A 23,129-nucleotide genomic window follows, 5' to 3' on the forward strand; every position below is an offset into this window, starting at 1 on the left:
CTGTATCAGCGGTTCCTCAGCACATGAGGTTGTATTGTGCTCGACTAAAGGTAGTGGCATTTTTAGGGGTAAATAGCAGGGGCAGTCTCTCGATAGGTGGTAAATGCATATCTCCAACTTTGTGTGCTTTATGTTGATGGTGGTGTCTAAAAAATAAACTAGTTTTGACATGTTTTTTTATAAAGTTGATTATGGCACAGAAATAATTAAAGTTGTATTTGAAATCAGGAATGTGTCATAAATGTAATGAGGTAGAATAAAGATGTTATGCAGCAGGCAGTGAGGTAGCAGTGTTCCAGTTGTGCCCTAATGAGGTTTGTGTAATGTGGTGCCATGTATAATGCCAATAGCCATTATATTTTTCTAAAGGGAGATGACTCCCATTTTAAGAACGTGTCAGATTCATGAAATGCCCTGGAAACAGGTGCCCAAGATTTGCATGACATCTCAGGACTTAGAATTTGAATCGATTTCAGCCCGTATTAGTTATAACTCAAATCAGAAAAATTTACAAATCAGTTGAATTCAACCAATAATTCACCACTGCGAAAGTTGGTAGGACTCCCTCATAACATCCATCCTCTACAGCTCCTATATGTCATCAAAAAGAAATGTACAGATACCAGCTTATTATTAAGTGTTTATGTAATGTACTTTTCTTTTTTCTTTCCGCAGAGTTAAAGAGTGATCTTGCCAAAGATATTACTGGGGACACAAAAGGAGATTATCGGAATGTTTTGTTGGAACTTGCCAAGGTACAGACCTTAAAGCTCAGATACATGGGCATGTTATTTAGACAACGGTTGTTGATTTAGAATCTGACCTGTTTTTGAGGCACCCATTATAGGGATTGTTCATATAATTTACATAACCTAGTCGACACACTTATTCATGGTTCTATCAAATGACTAACTTATAGAAACAAATATTTACATTTTTGTGGACAGGTACCTATGAACATTTCTAATGTGTCAATTGAGGTACTACATTTTTCTCAGTTCTTAAATCATCTTTTTGTTAGTCATACCTATCCATCGACCTGCAGTATTTACATTGTTTGCATTTTGTTTTATTTCTGTTAATGTTGCTGAATAGATACGAGGACTATTCATCTAAATATTTCTTTCATTATCAGTTTAACTATGTTGAACTTTCACTTTTAACACATACATGCTATCATGAGTTCGGGATTTACCTTGTGGTGATGTGTTTTCTCTTATAGGGTGAAAGGAATGAAGATACTCATGTAAATGAGGATCTTGCTGATGCTGATGCGAGGGTAAGGAGGTCATTTTCAATTTGATAGTAGCCTATCCTTTCAAGAAACCTTGATATACTACTTAAACTATCTTCATGGTCAATGTTTACCCCTTATTCTTGTTCAATATGCATAGCAATAATGACTGAGAACAATGGATGTTGGCACATGTACTTTGCTCATGTTAAAATCTCATGAACCTTCCCAAAATAATTATTCTCCCACATGTTCTTAGTGTGTAAGTATACCTTATCAATCCAGGAAATGTGAGAGTAAAGTAGGGTTGGAGAACAGCGATGCTTAGCAGATTTATGAGTCATAGGGCATGACATTTCTGTCATGAAGCCCTGGGGCAGTCAGATCAATTACTTTGCAGGAGACCATTGAGGACAGTCAATTCTTAGTGGCCTCTTCACTTGAGGATTGCCAGTGCTTTGATTTACCACAATAAGACATTGAGTGCCTCGCAGCTACCTGCCTAGCCTTCCTTTAAAAATCTGTACGGGCTGACCTAGACAGTCACTTAACAGATGTGGCTATAAGAAGACTAGAAATGCTAATATCGAATTCAGAAAATGATTTGTCCAGAAAATGAACATTCAGAAGGTTTGTCTGGGATAAATATCGGTTTATCTATCAACTGAGAAGAAGTCTAAAAACTATGTAACTTAGTCTGGACAAACATCCAGCTGATGGTATGCCTCAACAGTGCCTGACCTCAGCATGTTCAGAGCAACTACCCATGCTGTGTTTGCCCCATTTTTTGAAAAAAAATGTTCATTTCTGCTGGTAATTTCTCCCTTCAGTTGGGGTTAAGGTGGGTGAAGAAATGGTGACCAGTTGGCTACATTTCTACATGAATCAGGTTCTCACAGTCCAAATTTTTCATTCGTCTCTTACCACATTGTAACTTTCACAAATAAGACCAATTAGTATTTTGGGACCGAAAAAAATGCTTTTAGTGCCCCAGTCATGCGATCTTGCGGGCCGGGATACAAATAGCAATATGCCCCTCTCAGCGGGGGTATTACAGACTCAGGTAATGGCCCGGGGCCTTTGTTAAGGCCCTCGCTTCGCTCAGGACTATAAATATGGGCCCCGGGGGCATTACCTGAGTCAGTAATGTCCCCACTGCGCGGGGCATATTGCTTAATTATAACTGCAACATTTTCTCCAAATTCCTAATAACCGCCCCTTCATTTCTTTCTGAGGCAAGTTGGTTTATGGCTTGCAGATTTTGTTTACCAGTTAACTAGTGTATTCAATTATTTAATGTTTAAATACATATATTTGGCTTTTAGTCAATTTATTTCTGAACACTTGCATTATTTAACTTGTCACCGACTACTTCTGAAGAAAATCTGTGTGCTGGTTCTGGTCTCAAAATACATATCCATGGTGGTTACTTTATGAACCTCTTGTTGTCACTTTATGTGAGAGGCCTTCTAAGCTATTTAATTTTGCCCAAGGTTCACATTCATGGCAACTCACACCGCTATCCGTTCCTCCGCTAGCTGAAAACTGCTGTTATAATCATTATGCATTCGTGTTAAGGCAAAGGGACTAGACAAGAGAATAAAGGCGTGTGCACCCACCCACGTTTTCACACCGTTGCAAGTAACTAGAATGGGGGGAGAGGATATGATCAACACCAGCAGGGCTGCCAAGAGAGATGTTTGAATAGCTGGAACCTTTCAGCTCGTTCCCTTTTAAGGAATGTTTGGTCATTGTTTGATTTAATATGTGCATAATCCCACACAATGTGGGGAATGTCATGTGGATACAGTCCTTCTGAAGAGAACAATGGAAAGGGAGACAGAATGTGTGAAGCAGCTCCTGGTCTCATATCTGGGAATGTAGAGGAATGGGAATGCATAGTGAGTAGCTTTTCTATAATAGGACTCAAATGATTGAGAGCCTGTCAGATTTTGCAGGAGACAAAATGTTTATAAATTATAAATATGAATCTGTCAAAATCCATCCCAGAGGATGATGACCAGAGGATCAAGATCATATGAGTGATAGAAATGTGTCTGGAGATGATGATCATCACTATAAAGCAGAGAACATGCGTCTGGAGACTCGCCTTTCCTGAGTGGCTGATTGGGCTCTTTCCACTCACAAAGCAGGAGCTACAGAACTGCTCTGGAGTTCAGGTTTAATACCATTGAGAGGGAGTAATAGTCCGTCAGGGTAAATAGTGACCAGCTTCTTCATCAGAGCGAGAAAACACAGCATACGTTACGTCCATTATAGTAAATAACAACCAGCTTCTCCATCAGAGCGAGAAAACCCAGCATAGGTTAGGTCTGTCATAATGAATAACGACCAGCTTCTCCGTCAGAGCTAGAATACACAGCATAAGTTAGGTCCGTCATAGTGAATAGCGACCAGCTTCTCCATCAGAGCACGAAAACACAGCAGAAGTCTGGTTTGTCATAGTGAATAGCGACCAGCTTCTCCCTCATAGTGAGAACACACAGCACAGGTTAGGTCCGTCATAGTGAATAACGACCAGCTTCTCCATCAGAGCAAGAAAACACAGCACAGGTTAGGTCCGTCATAGTGAATAATGACAGACTCCCCAACAGAGCTAGAAAACACAGCATAAGTTAGGTTAAGGTGAGTCGGATAGAAATACGAAGTCCGAGGTGACAGAGGGTGTTCAGAGCTCTAAGACCAATTGAACAAAACAATAAATCAATCCGTATCTTTACTTCAAACACTTATTCCTGACATCTACACATGCCATAAAGAAGTAAAAGGCATCAGACGTATATCATAATTACAAGATGACATATAAATACTATGTCAAGCCTATTCTTATATACCAATGCATTCATTTCATTCTTTATTCTGGTAAACATCTTAATAACATCTTAATATACAAATAAAGTATGGAGATTCTCTTTCTTCTAGTTGGCTGCTTGATCGCACCCACATCAAATTGAGTTATCTAGTGCCTTTCTTAATGGATTCCATATCTTCTTTGCTAAAAAAGCTTTCCGTTATATGGAATTCTTAATATTTCTGATTGTGTACATGTATCACCGAATGTACCCGTATATATCAGAAAATCCGATTGAGTTAAGGTAAGCACAACAAAACATTGACCAGGTTAACTGTGTTATGGAATTGCAATTTCTGTTCTGCGCATGTTTGCTTAAAGTTTTCAATTTCACCATACATATTGTTCAATGCCAAACTGAATAATCTCATGTGATGTACACAGTCATTGCTGAATTGCACCTCCCATAGGCCTGATGCCAACTGCCCCTGACATACATTCAGAAACATGTTTTGAGTTAGATATAAATTGGCAGACAGATTATAAGTGGGCTCCTACTTCTAGTTGCAAGTTTCCATAAGGAAATCTTAAAGCTATTATACCTACCTCTTTCAAGTTCAGTTAATTTGTTGTAAAAGGAGCAGTCCCAAACATAATTTTAAGCAAATGACTAATGGTTTCTTTGGTGGCAGTTCCACAAGAGGTCATTCAAATCACTGTTGTCATTTATTTTGAATAAAATATGTTAGCCGAATTGGTCTGGCTATCCTGATTCAAAATCTAATCTTGTATCCCTGAACAATATTCTTTTTCCAATATGCTGGGACAATTACAAGCTATACTTTAAAGTCAGTGAAATCAAGCTCTTTGAGTAATCTTTACATATCCTACCCACATGGTTTTACATGTATCCTGATAAATTCCCAAATGAGCCAAATGATAAACAGCTGCTAAATAATTTGTCCACAGTGTTTACTATTATTTATTTTATGTATTTAATTCCTGTAGCGTGCATGATTCACCGTATGTATCTTGGCACTGGGAAGGACAAAAAAGTTGGACCAAGAAATAGTAATTGGATAACAAAACCTAGGTTTTCAAGGCTTTCCTGAATGTCAGGCAATTATTCAATTGGACAATGCTAATAATGTGTCAAAAGGGAATCCCAAAGATGACTGTCTCCGGCTCAGAAGGTGTAGCCATCTTTCCTTGTGAGTCAGTCTTTGGTTGGCACCAATAATCTTTTGTTAGCTGTCCTGAAGAGTGTGAGGTGTTAGATTTGGCAAGCAGGATGGATGGTGCATAAACCCTTGAATTTAGTTCTCTGAATTAGGCAGAGCTTCTGCTGTGTTTGAATTCCTGTGAAGAGAGGGTACTGCTGTCATAGACTGAAGATTGATTTATTTATTAAAAATGTATAAAGCGCAAATAGGGCCCAAAACAGAGATTGCACGCTGACAGATCAAAGAAATAAAGGATTTAAGCACCCTTTGAAAGGGTAGGTACTCCTCTATGACTCCCACAACCAGAAAAAGGAGCGGCCTCCAAAACGCACACGCTGAAATTAAGTAGCAACTGAACAGCCAAATGCAGCTGCCTAGTTGCCATGACAGGCATCCAGGCAATTAACAAAATCTGGATGATCTGGAGGATGTCTCACCAAATCACGAGGCCAGTCTGATACAAGATACGTGAGGGAACAAGAACGTTTTTAAGCAGTGCTACATTTCAAAGTGATTTCCAATTGAGTGAAAGAGTTCCAGAGCCTGGTCGCCTGCACCGAAAAGAAGCAGCCACCCCATCTAACATATCTGAATTTCAGATAGTGAGGAGCCCTGCTGAATTCGAGCACCATACAAATTGGGGTAAATAGTTGAAGAAACTACTCCTGTAAGAAGTTGGAGTGAGGTCATAGGAGCATGCGTGCAAAAGGCACATGCCCTGAAACATCACTTTGTTCCACCCGCAGCCAGTGTACTGTTAGAAGAACTGGGGACACATGAGACCTGTGCCACAGATGAATTGATTCTTTACCATTTGTAATTTATGTACGGCGGCTTTTGGAAAACCAAGATAAATTGCATTGCAAGAGTGCCACCTGCTGGATACGAAGGCATTAAGCAGCTAGAAAAGAAAAGTACTTGTTGGGGAGAAGTTGGACCCCCACCAGGGCTTCTGGGGGTCCCAGCTATGGGAGGCCCCAACACCTCCCATTTTGCCCAAAGAAATGCAGCAGAGTTCCAAGCAAGCAGCAACATGTTCCAAACTGCGTTTATTTCTGGGCAGCAAAAAAAAAAACACAGAGGGCTTCATGCACAGTGAAAATCCAGGCACCGTCTACCCCGGGGCTGGCTTGCAAGCCAGCTTTGTAACACACTGCAGGCTGACATCACAGAATTGGAGCAGCTCCCAGAAACCTATCTCATCCTGAGATTGGCTGCTAAGTGATAAGTGACCTATAGTGCCCTTATAGGAAGCCTGATCATTGGACATTTGGACCTTGGTGTCAGTGGGCTGTTATGACTGCTCCTCCCTTATTACCTAATTCAAAAATTGTTGCATAGTGAATTTGTTCCCATTAGTTTTAGCTGAACAGGCTTTTTGCCCCTGGCCCTCAGCGTTCATTGGCCAGAGCTGAGCCATTCTTGTTACAATTATGTTTCAAATGATGTCTGGGTCTTGCGAAAATGTCTTTCATTCCCAGAGAAAAAACACTGGGCCCTGGGTGTTCTGCTCTGACTTACTTGTATTTGTGAAGAATTAAAAATACTTGTCTGCCAGAGTTCACTGTCGTTCAAAGAAAACATTCTTATCTTACTGCAAGGCCTTGGGCTGCGTCTGGGTTTGCGAGGCGCATTGCTGAAGTCAGCACGAATCTGCGGCTGGTGTTCATTGAGACAAGTGTATTTGGCTGTAATTTTCCTGAAGCATGGCTTTACACTGTGCCATTTGATTAGGTTAATTCATATGAGCACCTGCAAGCCTAAACAGGAATGCTTGTGTTTTGTAGATTCTGGTATTGCTGCATTGAGTCTAATGTAGCATGTAGGTTGCAGTGTTGGTGAAGTGGGTGTGTTTCAGCATATTTGTCACCCATCGGCGCTGGTGCAAAATGATGAGTGCGCTCATTATTCTTCCTGCTGTTCTTTCTGTTGATGTGCCTGGGGTGAGAGGGTAGGAGTTTGATCTCGATTTTCCCTCTTCATACTCCAAGAGTCTTTTTAAAGAACTGACAAAAGCACACTGGAAACCATCAAAATGTGGCAGTCGAGAGAACAGGGTGTCTATCCAGACCCTCTGGTCCCTCACTTTCTGTAATGGAATAGGGCAAGCACCAAGAGAAGTTGGCCAGAACCTATCAGACCACATGTCAAATGTTGAGGACTGTGCTGTGTTGTTTTAAATAGGATTGTCATGACGGCCATGAGGAGGAATGGTGCAGAGCAGAATATAAAAGTAGATGTCAGCATGTATCTTCTCTGTATGACGGACATGATTATACTTGAAGCTTGCACTGAAATACATATTGAACCAATAGTTCCTGGGCCCCTTTAGCTACAATACTATTCCAGTCAGGAAGACATGTGATTCTTGAATTGGAAGAAATTCAAGGCAGTTTCTCTGGCCCTCGTCAAAATTCCCTGGACTCCTCGAACTACAAGACTATAATGTTCGTACTCCAAAATCTGATACCACAATTGCATTGGTTCCTGTTGAATAAGCACCATCGGAAGGGTTTTCTCTCTCCCTGTCGCCACTTTTGGTGGGGCCTATGGATGCCAGTAAAAAGGGTTGGGCACAGAGCATTGTTCCAGTTGGGAAGACATGTGATTCTAGAATTGAAGTGAATTCAAGGCAGTTTTTCTGGTTCTGGCCCTCTTCAAATTTGATTATCTCTTGCATGGATCATATCTATTAATCTAGATTGACAGGCTTGTGTCAAAGACATATTTAAAAACAAAGTTATAGCCACTGGAAGATCTGGCTCAAGATATTGGGCTTTGGGAGAAATGTCACCTTATGTCCCTGGTGGCATTATATGTCCCATCGAAGACAAAGTAAATAGTGGATTACCTCAGCAGATATTTCCTGTCCTCATGTGATTTCTGTCTATCAAGGGAGATGTTCAATTAGATGTGTCTGATAATGGGTTAACGCTGAATACAATTCTTTGCATCTCCCAGAAAACACCTACTTGAGATCTACTGCGCAAGATTCAGGTAACGACAGGCATGGCCTGTAGATACTATGTCTTTTATGTAGCTGGAAGTTCTCCAGTTAACATTTCTCTGCTCTCTACCTACACTGGCAAAGGTAATAGCAAAAATACAGTTGGATGAGGCACACGTAATCCTGGTGGTTCCAAGGTTGCCCAGATGGCTTAGTTCCTTTGCCCATTTCTATTACTCCAGCATGGGCTTTCCTATGTCCATATTGCCTGCTCTTTCTGATTCTCCCACAAAATATGATGTGTCATCGTCATCGACAACTCAGAATCTGGAACCTGAAAGGCAGAGACTAATGAACAGGATGCTCTCAGATCAGGTGGCATTGGTAATCCAGAAATGCAGACATGCCACTACACCATGAACTATGAGTGCCACTGTGGCTCTATTTGGCCATGGTATGCTCGTCAGACTATCGATTCTCACCATTCAAATCCCTTTAGGAATCTAGTCTTCCTCTCTGAGGATTTTTCAAAGTACTTGGCAGTCTCGACCCTGTTAGCTCAACTGGATGAACACCAGACATTTATAGAGACATAGAGTGACATTTCTGATGTTGAGTCATATGCCTCACACCTTTCAAAATCTTTTACTTTTTAAATTCCCTAAGTCCGATCTCTCACCTAAACTTGAGACTCCCACTTGTCCTTTAGGGAGATTTCCCTTGAATCCTTGGAACAAGTTTAAGAAACAATTTGATCTAGAACATCCTCTTTCTGGTGGCCATATATTCACCTAGATAATTTGGGTTCTGGGAGATTTGATCTGTGTTAAAGCACACTTCTGTTTCTTTCTTAAAGGCCTGTTCCATACTCATTTGCCATTCATTCTGACTAACATAGTAGCCACTCTCCATAAGACCCAGGAGTTTACTTTGCACAAATCTGCTCCAGATGACCCTCTTGTCTATTCTCTTGTTGTGGGTAGGACAGTTCATATTTCTCTTGAGTGCTCATAACCTCACCATAAATCAGAATGCTTGTTTGTTACTCATGGTCTGGGGCCTAGACTCTTAAGTAGAAGGATCAGGGATTTATTTGTATGCCCAGGATGAACAAGACTCTGTTTCCTTGATCAGGCCAGGAACGTTCCATCAGGTGTTTTTCTGCCTCCTCGACAGAAAGAAATATTTAAGGTTGTAGCTTGGGCTTACCTGTCCACTTTTAGTTTGCATTATAAACTTAATGTTGACCCTTCTTCGAATATGTCTGGGACCTTAGAATTCAGTGCTGTGATGCCCCGACAATATTCCATGGTTTATTAAAGTTCCCAATCAGCATCATTGTTTTCTTGGCTCAATGTTTACCTGCTAGGTATATCCTCACTGTTAAAGGAAGGGGACAAGGAAGAGGCACAAATAGGCAATGCCTAGATGACTTACTGTAATTCCTACTCTTCCTCATTCCAGTCCTTGATCCTTCCCTCTGGCTCTGTTTGAGACCCAGACATTCTGTTGTACAGCTGCTTCACTAATGTAGGATGTTGGAAGGGTGAAAACAGATATGTAGCACAACACCTTTAGAAGTGAATGAGCTGAGATATATTTTCAAAGAAAATATGGCTTGCATACAAGGTCTGTATCTGAGACTGCACAAGATGATCAGCCTAATCCACGATGTTGGAGGGACATCATCCCACAGTAGGGGTGAAGTGTTGTACGGTCAAAGGAACAAAAGGGGATGACAAACATTCTGTGAAATGAAAAATGTTCAGCATGACCAGAAGGTAATCGGCCACACCCATTAAGTAGTAGGGCCACCGCACATGTGCAGTCCAGTTAGAGAGACACAATAAAATGAAAAACATTCTGGAAAATGAACCATATTATGCTAAATGAAAAACAGTCTGCAAAACCTATACAATGATTAAATGATGGTTCTCTATAAATTGTGGGGTAAGGGCCATACGGAGAACGGTCTGGGTTGAAGCAGTTGATGGTGGCTAGTATGTCTTGTATGAGAAGAACTAGCAGAAAAGCATGAGTCCCTGCCACCCCGGATTGTGGCAGGGACACATGTGCCTGCATAGTCAGTATAATTGGTTGGTATGAATGATGAGTGACTGTTGACAATTTTGGATATGGTTCTCTTTGGTGGCTGTCAGCTGTTTTATAATTTGTCAACCCCTGTTATGTTCCTTGTCTGCTTTCCAATTTCCAATTCTTTTTGTTTTAGATAGTTGATTCAGTTCTAATATTGAGTTATTAAAAAAAATCTTTTTGGAATGATTCTTTCCAGATCCTTTTCTGTGTATATGTTGCATGGAGAAGAGCCAGGTGGTCACCCTGGTAGGTTAGAAAGATGCTAATCCTTTTCTATCCAGGTGTCCTTCGATTTGCAAGAACATTTTGCTGAAATGCACACCACACCAATCTGGTCGCATACATGTTAGGTTGTGTTGAAAACTGTTGGGTCTTTGAATTCTTGGGTGATCTTAAATATTTATCTTTTACGGCGTGATGCCAGTTCTATACCTAGTGGGTGTTGTTTATTGGCTTTGATTTCTGCTTTTTAGAAACACAGCTGCTGATGGTAGTAAAATGTGCCCGATAGTAAATATATTTTCCTTCCTTCAAATTTTCCCAAATTTCTGATTTTCTGTTTTCATTCAGTTTAGTTAGGCAGTGCACCATTTAGCTAATTTCTGTGGTTTGTAATTGGTATTTCAGGTGCAATGCTATTCAAGGCAGATCCAATCCTTTTATAAATGTTGTGAGCAGCACATTCTGTGTATTTGTTGTGTATCTACAAAAAAGATCCGACTGTAGGCTTCAAGTCTTCCCAAATTGTGATACTTTGTACTTCTTTCCATGGTTGTGTCAAGGTTGAGGGTCCTTTAGATGGTTCAGTCAGTAGGGGTACATCTGGGAATATTGTGAATGGAATGGATGGGTCGTCTCCATGAGGGCCCTAGATTGGACAGCAAACAGGAATGATTTTCTCATTGCCTTTGCAAAAAATCCCATTTAGTGTGTGACTGGCTCTTTTGGTGGGAAACGTAACCATTTGTTGAGATTTAATTCTGCAACAGATCTAGTAGTGGGATTGTCTTCTTTCTCAAGCTAGATGGTGACATTTCTGAGAATTAGATATTGGCATTCCACAGACAGGTTAGCTATCACATCCGTGTGTTTGTTTCTGAGGTTTGGGCTGTTGGATTGTGGTCTGTACATAAGGAGGAATTAGAGATGAAGTTTGAAAGATGGAGCCGATAAGAGCAAACTATTCACATTCTGGGATGCTGTTGACAGAGAGGGTTGAGACTTTGATAGATTCTCTGTGTAGAATGCCATCCCTCCACCTCTTCTGTTGGCCTGATTTTCACTTTTGATCTTACAACTCTGCAGGATTCTTGCTGGGATAACTGGTGATTGTTCATCAGAGAGAAAGGTTTCTGTTTTGAAATGTAAATCTATTTGGTCCTCAGAGAAGAGGTAGAAAAAAATAAGAGATGTGTTTGGTGATTGAATGTGCATTGATCAAGAGGCATAGGGTGCCCACCATTGCATCAGGGGCTTTGTTCCCGGGCACAGTGTAATTGAGCCATTTGTTGTTGCTTGCATTGTGTTCTCAGGGCTCAGGGTGTCAAGCCTTTTAGGCTGAAGATGCTAAGTAGATTCTTCTTGGGGTCCATCTCATCTTCTTGGCATCCTTGTGGATTTATGACTGTTGTTGGTTGTCTTGTGATGAATGTCTACTAGGTGAAGGTTCTTGTGGTTGCGGTCTAACTGTATAATTGTTGGTTGCTGGGGTGGAGAGTAGGAGATTTTTGGGTTGGAGATGTGTCCTGTTTCTCCAGTTCATGTTTTTGTTCGAGGTTTTATAGGTTGCTCATAGTCGCTGTTGGATGCCCTAGTGGGTATCTGGAAATGAAACTCATTAGATGTTTACTGTTGTGTGGAAGAGGGATTCGTCTAGCGCCTCTGGTTAACTGCTCTGAAGGAGTAGCTGGAGTAGTTCAATCACTTTCTTTCTCCTTTCTTCCATTCTGATGGTGCTGCCTTTGTGGTTTCTTGGCATTTTGTGAGGGTCTTGATGAACTACGGGATTAGTGTTTAAAATTGAAATGGGGAGTGGGAGGTGGGGGAAGCTGAAGGCGTAATGCTTACTTTGTTGTTTAGTTCAAAGACCTCAGCTGTGTTTAGCTTATTGTAGTACTCTCCTCATGGTTGAGCAGTAAGTTGCTTCTTGATAATTCTAGAAGTTCATTAATACAAGTCATTTTGGTTTTAAGCAGCTTCAGTGCTCACATAATTTATTGAATCTATACAATGATGTGTGTGCAGGTGTGGATTTATGCTTATGTACAGAGGTGGATAAACAGAGACCACAAATATCTTCATAAGTCACGTGGCGCTACATCATAAAGTAGGTTGCCAGAGAAGAGAGCACAGTCGGAGAATGATTAAAGAACAATAATTGAATGCCCTTTTCAAAAAGCAACGTGATTTTCAGTAAAGGGAGGAGGATTCCTAGTGAAGGAACCGAGACCAAGAAGAACATTCCTGTGCATCTTGATTTGGAGGACCAGGGGACATAGAAAAGCATTAGAAAGGGGTGACAACTTCAGTATTAGCTCATAAATGGAGGGTCCCACAGACTGCCCTATAGCTATGGGCAGTGGTTGAAGTGTACAAAATGAAGTAGTGGAACTATTTCCCCTGCTGGCCTGCCCCTGCTCTCCACAAAGCCCATCAACACGGCCCCACCCACAAACAAGACAAATTCCCCCAAACAAATGTGCCTGATGTTTAAGGGAACGTTCAGTGCAGTGCATGTTTCAATTTCTTCCTATACTTTTATTTTAAATAACAAAACCCTTCCGGAATGGTTTCTTTTTAAAAGTAAAGTATAGGAACAGTCAAACTTAATTTTAAAAAAGTAGAGAAGCACCGTTCCCGCCAACATCGAACATTGGCTATTGTTCAGAGTTACTGGAAGACATGGGAGACCATACAGATGCCTCCTGGATAGTCTGTCCTATTGCTACTACAGATATAGGTTCCTAACGCATTCAATAGGTAAGAAAATAAAAACATGTCTAAACTACCTATCCTCTATAAAAATGTAATTTCTGAAACATGCACATTAGTGTGCATTTTCACTTCACCATGTTGAATCCTTTCTGGTGTGCTTTGTGTTTAAAAGGCTATTGTTACAATCAATTATTTGACACTATTTTATGTTATGTTATTTTACTGGATATTTGTAAAGCTCCTACTGCTATTGTTATGGCCTCGAAACGATGTGGGGTGAGGTGCCTTTTGGCAGACTGTAGTCTGAGCAAACATGAAAATGAAAGTGCATTACATTGCATGAAAATAGTAATGAGAATTTAGGCGACTGTTCAATCACTAACAGAGAAGACTGCTTTAAAGACATTATATCAGCCATGCAATGCAGAGTGCTCTGGCAGAGTGGTGAATGCTCTGTCAGCGACTATGTGACAACTGGATGGAGTCTTGTTCATGGGACTCAACCTTATTTTGTGCATCATAGTGCTAAAGGAGAAATGGCTGATAATATATTAGTCTTATAAACCTCAAGGGACAACTAGCTACAGTTGAGGGTTCTGCTATACATTACATGCAGAACACATGCACACTGAATACCATGCGGTCAGATGCAAATTACATGCACATTTTTCAGGTATGTCAAATATGCATCTAACATGTCCAATTGTAGAGAGGCAGGTGTACACGTTAATTATAGAGCTTGCCCCTTCACCTCCATCATACTGGTAGAACAGCAAGAGTACACTCTGAATGACACCTGGTATCATCTCAATACTACACAGAAGTTATGAAAGACGTTATGCACTCAGACAACCATACCGAATGTACCCTCGAACTGATGCAGTAGACATGGGCTTGCAGACACCACTGGACATAGAAGACTATAAGTAAAGTGGGACAGAATAGAAGTGATGTCATGAAAAGAGCAGATACATAGACACACTGACTCTGACATATGGATGTCTGAAGAATGGAAATGTAACTGGAGAAACAAATGAAACATATATGCGAATATGAAGAAGACCATATACACGTAGAAAACAATTGACAGGAGATGTAGTAGATGTATATACTCGGAAACACAAGGTAGATACCATGTACGTAAGACATATTTCTCTCAGATTAAGTAAAGGAGTGAATAATTATGAGTGCCAAGCATTGAACAATCAAAGATGCACAAAGTGCATGCAGAATGGAGCGACCAAGTCTCCAGAGGCCAAGAGGAGTAATAGCATCCAATATAATTGAATCAAATAGCATTATGCTAAAGGACAGAATGGACAAAATCATGGTGTCCTCACACATGGTCTAAGACCAGAAAAAAATGCCTATTCATAAAGCTCCAGATGAACATAGCAATGTACTTTCACTCCCTTTAAAGTTCTGAGAAAGAGAACAGTCAGCAAGGTTAACTGCAGAAAAGAAGCCTTGGCTTAGGGCCTAAGTGATGAGAGATGGTGGGATAATTAGCTAAGAAAGGTAGTTGTCTGACATTGTCCCCCTGCACCTGGGTTTAGTTGCTTACACGCTGCTAATGAGCCGAATGTCAAAGATTGGAAGAGAATGCCAACCAATCATGAGGGCCTATGTGATGATGGACTATTCATTGCTGCAGAAGCCTATTCACTGCTGTTATGCTATTATCAGTATTTTGTGTCATTAGAGGGTGTTTAAGGCATGCCTACCAGATAAGGGGCAGCCAATGATGATACTAACACTTATATGAACTATAGGTATACATGTCCTTTTAACCAATCCCTTAACTCAATAGGTTTTTACTGTTTGCCACGTAGGATGACATCATAGCTGATGTATATCAAAGTATAAAGCATTTTGCATAATGGAAATGTGCCGAGAGTGTGTGAGCTAGAATCTGCTGTTCGCCAGGTTTCCCTACTTTATTGAACTGATAATAAAGTAGTATTCTGTCAGTCATATTCTATGAGTTTGTCTTGTTATTTGGGCCCAAGATCATTTATTTGGCAATCCCATTCGGCACTTGGAATGCTCCAGGTGCTATTGCACAAATTTGTATAGTAACATTGAGTTAATGCAGTGGAAATGTTTTATATTACATACAGATATAGAGTGTCTCTGTTGAATGTAGTGAAAAAGCCATCTCTTTATATTAATACTAGTATATAGCCACCTATACAGAGCAATTATGACCTGGCCTAACAATGTGGACTGAGTTCATTAGACGTTGTAAAAGGCAGAGTTGGATGATGGACAAACGAGTTCGGTTTGGCAAGAAGGGCCAACATCATATGATATGTTATTCATAACGTGTCTGTACACAAGTGTTTCTGGGCACGACAAGAGAAGGGAGGGAAGACAGAGGGAGGACAAGACAAACAATCTTACTAGGCCTTTGGTCATTCAGATCATGCAAGATGTGAGAAACCTAAAGGTGTATCACTGACTAGTCCCCGGGGATCTGTCATCCAGGTGGCCAGGACATGGCCATCACTATTGGATCCAGTTCTTGAGGGTGGACTAGTGAGGGAGGATCACCTGGATGATGGCCCCTCTGGGAGTGAAGGTAGGACACCAAAGTTTGTGATGCGGTATCCCCTTCCTTATGACATCTTTAGGATACGTAGAAGCTCTACCCCCCTTTTTCAACACAAACACTTTCTCACACAGTGAAAGACAACAGACTAACACCAGAGCCGTTTATCTGTCGTGTGCCAACAAAAGGGTGAAACAGAATAAGGCAATTGCAGATAACTACACACACACACCTGACAGCCTTTTCCTTTCCCCACAGGGATAAAAGGTGGAGCATGAGAGCACACTTTGAGCAAGGATGAACGCTCGAGTAAGCAGCCATTCCAGAGCCGCAGTTCAAAGTGAGGAGAAAGGTGGAGGGGTGTGAAAGGAGGACCAGGAGGGGATTGCCGTGCCCTTTTCAACCCAGACCCGCAGAGCCTCCGTGAAAGAAAATGTAAGACCGGGAATCGCAACTGGCGAGTGGTGTATCAGATGTCAGCGGTATGCGGAACCCTCCTGCCCTGATTGCCAGGGCAGGGAGAAACAGTTCTCATCATGGTAACGTCCTTCACTCGAGCAGCAACAGAAATGCCAATGAGTTCAACACAGCCGGTGAGTCGGAAGAAACTGATAGTGGATCGGACTGTATTGAGCCCAAGGTTGCAGAGGTAACAGAAATAGAGTGGTCCTGCGCCACGTGGGTGCTCATTCAAAGGACTCTTTCTCGTATTCCTCTGTTGAAAAAAAAGAAAAAGTATTGAACTAAGAACATTTTGTCTAATGAAACTACAAAGACCAAGAGGCCTTAAGGGAGGCCATGTGAAGTGTCAAACTGGTCATGCAAGGGTTAAGCAATATCCCTTATTCAGTCGAAAGTCTTTGACACATGGTGCAAACGAAGTTGTGATAATTAGCAAACGTGAGCCCGACAGGGGGATGCTGAAAGAAAGCTAGGGGAAGGGAACCCCACTTTCTGATGAACTCTGGAATTGTAAACTAAGGCTAGTGTGAAACCGACGGAGGGATGCCGAAGGAAAGCTAGGGGAAGGGAACCCCACTTTTCTGATGAGATGCTAGAATCATGAACTATGTTAGAATGGCTATGTGAACCTGACCGAAGGATGCTGAGGGAAAAGCTAAGGAAACAAAGTGAACTGTGTATTTGGCAAATGTGATCCCGGCTGAGGGATGCCCACGAATTGGGGTGAACCATAGCACACCTGTGAACATTGTGCCGACAAGAGTGAACCCGAACGAGGGATGTTCACAGTAAATGATTGTTTATAAAGACATTGAGACTCTTGAATATTACAAGTTGTGATATTTTGAGTGAAAGGCCATAGTGAACCCGACTGAGGGAGGCCAACGTTGCAAGACGGATCAGAGCCCGGTTGAGGGGGATCCAAAGGTGAAGAGAAATCGCCTGAAGTGACAATTGCTGGAAAGGAACGTTTGTTTCTTGTATGAAAAGAGACTTGGCCACAGAAGCTCCTGATATTGTTGAAAAGAACTGTAAGCTCATGCTGAAGAAGCCTACGAGCATGCTGTGCTCGAAAGTCCCGTCTTGTCACGCGCTAAAAACGTGGAGAAGGGAGACCTTGTCCATAACATCCTGACTTATCATTTTGTGAGCACTCTTTTTCTTGTGAACATTATCCCACATTATTTTGTAGCATAGCGGTAAGGGTTGGCAATAGGTTTCTTAGTATAGGCCCTTTTATTTTACTAGACTCCGCTTGGACAGTATGATTATTTGATGGTCATAGCTTACTCCCCTCTTAGATTTAGGTTTAGATTAGGCGTTTATCTCACCCATTTTTACACTTTAATAAACACCCTTGAACTGAGATCACTTGTGCCTGTCTTATCTTGATACCATGCCATCCTTACAAAGTGCACCAATGCAAGTGCAGGGGGAAGGGAGAGGGGGACTTGCCGGGGAGAGGGAAGGGAGAAGTGCAATCGGGGAAGCATGCTTTGTGTAAGTGTAGCCAGGGATGCGCGGCCCTGGGTAAGTGCAAGGAGGCAGGGGACTGCAGGGGTTACAGTTACATTCCCGAAGTGTGTGGTAGGCCCGGAGGCAGTATTTGTATTTCTATTTTGTATTTTGTTTATTTGCAAAGCGCACCAGGCACCTGGGCGCATTTCTTAAGTTTAAAATGTTACATATTACATTCCATAAAAAAATTACAGATAAGGATTGAGCATTAATTACAAATTGCATAGGATTTTCAATGGTCTGACAGCGATACATCTTTACCTACCAAGATTACATATTTACAAAGCAGAAATTACAAGAATAATAAGTGAACATGGTCATTCGACAATTAGCACGAATACCATGGGCATTTTAATAATATTTACAAGTTTCAAAATAGAGTCCGCAGGTACCGAGCAAGAGCGCTTGGAGTGAGTGGATTAGTGCTCTTGTGCTAGTAGCCAAGTTTTGCCTTTACATCTAAAGGAGTGATAAGAGGGCTCAGATCTAAGTGAGGTAGTTAGTGTGTTCCAGAATTTAGTGGCGAGCCGGGAAAAGCTACTCCCCCCCGCCTTCTGCAGTTTGAACCGCAGGATATTTAGGGAGTGAACTTGAGCAGCTCTGACAGGGTGGTCCGAAGTATTGCATGTGAATAGATTGGTCAGGTAACTTGGGGCACAGTTTGCAAGACACTTGTATGTAAGCGATGGGGATTTGAAGGCAATTCTTTGGTTGACTGATAGCCAGTTGAGACTGTGTCTGAATTCCGCGATGTGTTGGGCTCTTTGATATTCAAATTAGCCCTAATGACATTATTTTGTAATACTTGTATCTTATTGGTGTTTCGTCGGCTAGTCCCTAGATATAGCACATTGCAGTAGTCGAGTTTCGACATGACTAATGCTCTGGCTATGGTTGTGCAGTTGTTGGTGGTCAAAAAGGGTCTGCATGCAATGATTAGTTTGGACGTGTATGCCGTTAAGGATGTTATAGCATTTGTTTGTCTAAGATTAGAGCGTTGTCTAGGTAGATGCCGAGAGTTTGTACGTCTTTAGATACTTTGATGGAATTGCCATCTATGATGGAGTCGAAGCAGGTGCCTAGCTTACTGAGTCTCTGTTGTGATCCGAGGAGGAGTGGCTCTGTCTTATCATTGTTAAGACAGAGTCTTGTTGTGCCATCCAGGCCTGAATGACAAGGTAGATGTAGTTGAGTGCTTTGGAATCAGCTTTGTGATCGCCAGTGATGGGGATGAGTATTTGGGTGTCATCTGCATAGTTAGTGTAGGTGACACCCAAATGGTCGCGGACGTCAAATATGGGCTTCATAATCACGTTGTATAGAGTTGGCGACATGCATGAGCCTTGGGGGACTCTGCATGTGACTGGTGCCAGGTTGGCAGCGGTTGAAGAGGAGAAGACCCTCATAGATCTGTTTTCAAGAAAGGATTGTACCCATGTGGTGGCTTTATTGGAAAAGTGAGCTGCAGAGATGAGATGGTTGCATAAGACTTGATTATTAACCAAGTCGAAAGCAGCTGACAAGTCCAGCAGTAGAAGGAGGGCGAGTTTGCTTTTGTCTTTGAGTACATCGATTTGAGTCTTCAAGTCAATTAGGGCCGCCTCCATCCCGTGCCTTGGTCTGAAACCTGATTGCCTGCTGCCGAGAAGGTTTTTAGTTTCTAGGTGCTCCTGGATCTGCAGGTAGGCTGCTCTATCCAGGATTTTCAAGAGGAAGGGGACTGTGGTAATCGGCCTGTAATTAGTCGGAATACTGGTGTCTAATGATGGCTTCTTGAGTAATGGGAGAACCCAAGCATCTTTAAGATTGTTGGGGACTGTGCTTGTATTAAATGAAGCATTAATTGAGGATGTTATAAAAGCAGCTAGTTCTTTGGAAGCCTCCTTGATGATGGCAGCAGGGCAGGTGTCTCCCTTGCAATTGGATGGTTTTCATTTAAGTATTATGTTTTCAATGTCTTTAATTGAGAATGTGGAGAAGTTCAAAGGTTTGCAGGTATTCTGGGCTGAAGTTTGAGATGAAGTTTATGGTGAGGCGAATGAGAAACTAGTCTTTTTGGATTTGATTCTTTCCTGGAGAATCGTGATTTTACCTAGGAGTGCTTTTTGAATGTTGGTGCACCGTGTGGTGTTTTTGATACAGGTGTCGGGGAGCGCTGTTGGGGATTCAAGCTCTTTGAGTATGTTACAGTTCTTTAGTAGTAGAGTTGGCTTGGATAATCCAGTTATTGTACGTGTCCTTTTTGCCCTGAAAGATAGCCTCTTTGTAATTGAGGGCAGCTATCAGTAGGTTGTCCTTGTTCGTTGCTATGGGGAGGCTCTTGCACAGGGCCTCTGCATTTCTGTTTAGCTTGTGTAAGGCTCTGAGGTGTGGCGTGAACCATGAGTTAAGGTGCACCGGTGGTTTAGGCTTGCACAATTTAAGGGGGGCAATGGAGTTGATGGCTTTACGGAGGGTTTGGTTGTAATAGTCCACTAGTGTAGTAGGGTCTGTGTGTAATTTGGTGGGGTTGTAGATGATAGGTTGTATAAGTGGCAACAGTTCATCAAGTGTTATGTACCTATTGTTCCTCGTGCATATCGGAGGGCAGGGGTTCTGCTTAGGTCGCTGGTTGTTGTACTTGATTGTAAAAGAAATCAGATGGTGGTCTGACCAGACACAAGGTGTGTTAGTTAGGATATTAATGTTGCAGTTGACATCTGCCAACCAATTAAGAGTTCTACCTTTGGTGTGGGTGGGTTCAAATATACGATGAGTAAAACCAAGTTAAGTAATGGTGTTAACAATGTATAGGGCTTTGGTACCCTTGGTGTCTTGGAAGCCGAGCTTGAGGTCACCCAGTATGATGATCTGTGAGCTCAATTTAGTTTTTGCGGACAGAAGGGTGGTGATATCTTATTCGAAAGTAGATATTGAACCAGATGGCCTGTTAATCAGGTGCATAGTAAGTGTTTGGGTAGCTGAGACTGGGAGTTTGACGGAAAGTAGTTCCGCCGATGGTAGAGATTGGCCAGATAATGGTCTGAGGCCTAGGGAGTTTTTATGTATAAATGCAATGCTCCCCCCCCTTTGGTTTGATGAGAATCCCTATCACATCTGATGATGGAGTACTCAGTGGGTATGGCGAGTGAGAGAGAGTGCCCGGCTGCAGCATGCAGCCAGGTCTCAGTGATGGCTAAAAAGTCAAGGTTATGGGAAGTAATGTAGTCTGTGATATCTAATGCGTGGGCTGGTAGAGATCTGGCATTCATTAGAGCACCTTTAATGGGATGTGAAGTTTTGTCGGGACTCTGCTTGTTGTTTGCGGGCAAGGTGGTTTCTCTCAGTGAAGTCTCTTTGGTAGGTAAATTCATGGGGAAGGGTAGAGCTGGACTGAGGATTGGTCAAGGTCGACGGTTTGGAAGGAGGTGAAAGGGTGAATGATCAAGGAGGAGCCTGGTACCCAGTGAGACTCTGAGGGAAGCCAAGCACCAGTCATGGAATGAGACAGGTAGGTCAGCAGGGGAGGGAGAAAGAGAAAGCAGAGGAGAAAAGGAAGGTCTTGAGCTGCTTCTGGAATTTAAGGAGGTTTGACTTAAGTCTGAGAGGGCAGGGAGGCCATCCCAGGGAGGCACCTGCAGAGGAGAGAGATCTACCCACCACTCTCTGCCTGGAGACGCATCCGACGCTCAGAGAGTTGGAGGTGACTGAGTGAAGAGCTCGAGAAGGAAGGTATTTTTGAAGAGAGAGTTGGATGTAGTCCGTGCCTCGGGCCCAAAAAGCCTTGTGGACAAAGCAGAGGGTCTTGAACTTGATTCTTGCAGCCACCAGGAGCCAACAGAGAGATTTCAGGGCTGGAGCGATACATTCCCTGGGCTTGAGGCCAAGAATAAATATTGTGCGTTTGTCTTTCTCTATGGAATGATAGCATAGCACAATAGAAAGGTGTCACACTATGTTACTATGCTTTGATTGCTGACAAGTCTGATATTGATATTTTATTTCTATTGCGCTTGTACACAAGTGTTTCAGAGCACGACAAGGCAAGGGAGGGGAACAGGGGAGAACAAAACGGTGATCTTACTAGGCCCAGTGACATTGAGAACGCGCAGGTTCATGGGAGAGGGGGATGGGGATGGGAAAAGTGCATGGAAGGGGGAGAAGTATAAAGTGCGGAGCAAAGGAGAAACAGATAAATAATAATAATAAATAAATAAATAATAAAGGCAACAAAATGTGGTAGTGCAGCCAGCAAGTGGCAAGTGCTGGGTTTAAGGCAGCAGACAGGATAGGTCTGATGAGTGCAGGAAGAAAAATGGGGCCGGGGGGGGGCTGTATGGGTACAGATACAGACCCCAGTGCAAGGGGTGGGCCGGAGGCAGTGCGGGAGGGTGGCAGGGTGAGCAGGGACATGGGCCCGGAGGACAGATGGTAGCCAGGTGCACAGTGCCAAGAGAGAACAGATCGGCTGGGGAGAGGGGGGGCGAAGGCAGACGCAAAGAGGAAGATCTTCAGGTACTTCCAGAAGTGGAGATGGTTCTCCTCCGGTTTTAGAGTGGCAAGGAGGCTGTTCCAGAGTCAGGCACTTGAGACACTTTGTTGCTGGTCCAGCAGTTGATGCCACAAAAAGGCCATGACTATGGGGCAGGGAGGTAATATTTCAGGGTGCAAGCCAACAACGTAAACACCAGTGTGCCCAGAGATCTGCACTGAGGGGATCGCCTGTCAGCCAACAAGCCTAAGTGGAGTGAATGGACATAAAACAGAAGTGAATGTAATCCAAAAGGGACAAACAGACTAGAGCAGTTGTGATCTGTGCAGCTTTGAACGAAAACATTTGTGAGGGATTGTATGTCAGAAATACAAATCCCCCTGTTCTTGCTCCCTGGAAAGTGAGCTAAGTTGCACCCCTTATAGTATAAGGATTTTCTGCTTTACCAGGACACCATCAGCACAGTAGTCTCACAGCACCTAGGCTTGACTGTTTGTGCAAAATAACCGGATAAATGTCTTTGGTTCAACAGTGACCAGGCCTTTAAGCCCTTCACAGTGACAGGGTTCAATTGTAAATCTGGGCAGATTGAAACCATGGCCAACAAAATAGGAGGGCAAAGCCCTTCTCTGTACATCCACCAGTCCTCCGAATAGCCACAAAAAGCGAGGTTGTATAGATGCTTAAAATAGATTATATAACATACTTGCCAACATGATCCATTCCAATCTATAGGTGCTTATCCAGTCCTGGTTTGTTCTTTGCATTCTGGGACTTTGAGCTCCACTTTTCCCATTATAGGACTCAGACTACAAGTCCCAGAATGCAAAAGAAAAAAAACAAGGACTGGATAATCACCTACAGATTGGAACGGGTCATG

The 23,129-nt window shown here is 42.4% G+C and overlaps 1 protein-coding gene across 1 annotated transcript in view; it reads left to right on the forward strand.

Moving 5' to 3' along the window:
* The window catches only part of LOC138510293 (annexin A1-like), a 271,226-nt gene that overhangs the window by 206,578 nt on the left and 41,519 nt on the right, over positions 1–23,129 (forward strand). The window contains exons 7-8 of the mRNA XM_069625824.1: positions 676–755; positions 1,223–1,279. Coding sequence (XP_069481925.1) covers positions 676–755; positions 1,223–1,279 — 137 coding nt within the window. The remainder of the gene's footprint in view (positions 1–675; positions 756–1,222; positions 1,280–23,129) is intronic.

This window comes from Ambystoma mexicanum, chromosome 6p (assembly GCF_040938575.1).
Source record: "Ambystoma mexicanum isolate Mex_15411 chromosome 6p, UKY_AmexF1_1, whole genome shotgun sequence".
NCBI classification, from domain to species: domain Eukaryota; kingdom Metazoa; phylum Chordata; class Amphibia; order Caudata; family Ambystomatidae; genus Ambystoma; species Ambystoma mexicanum.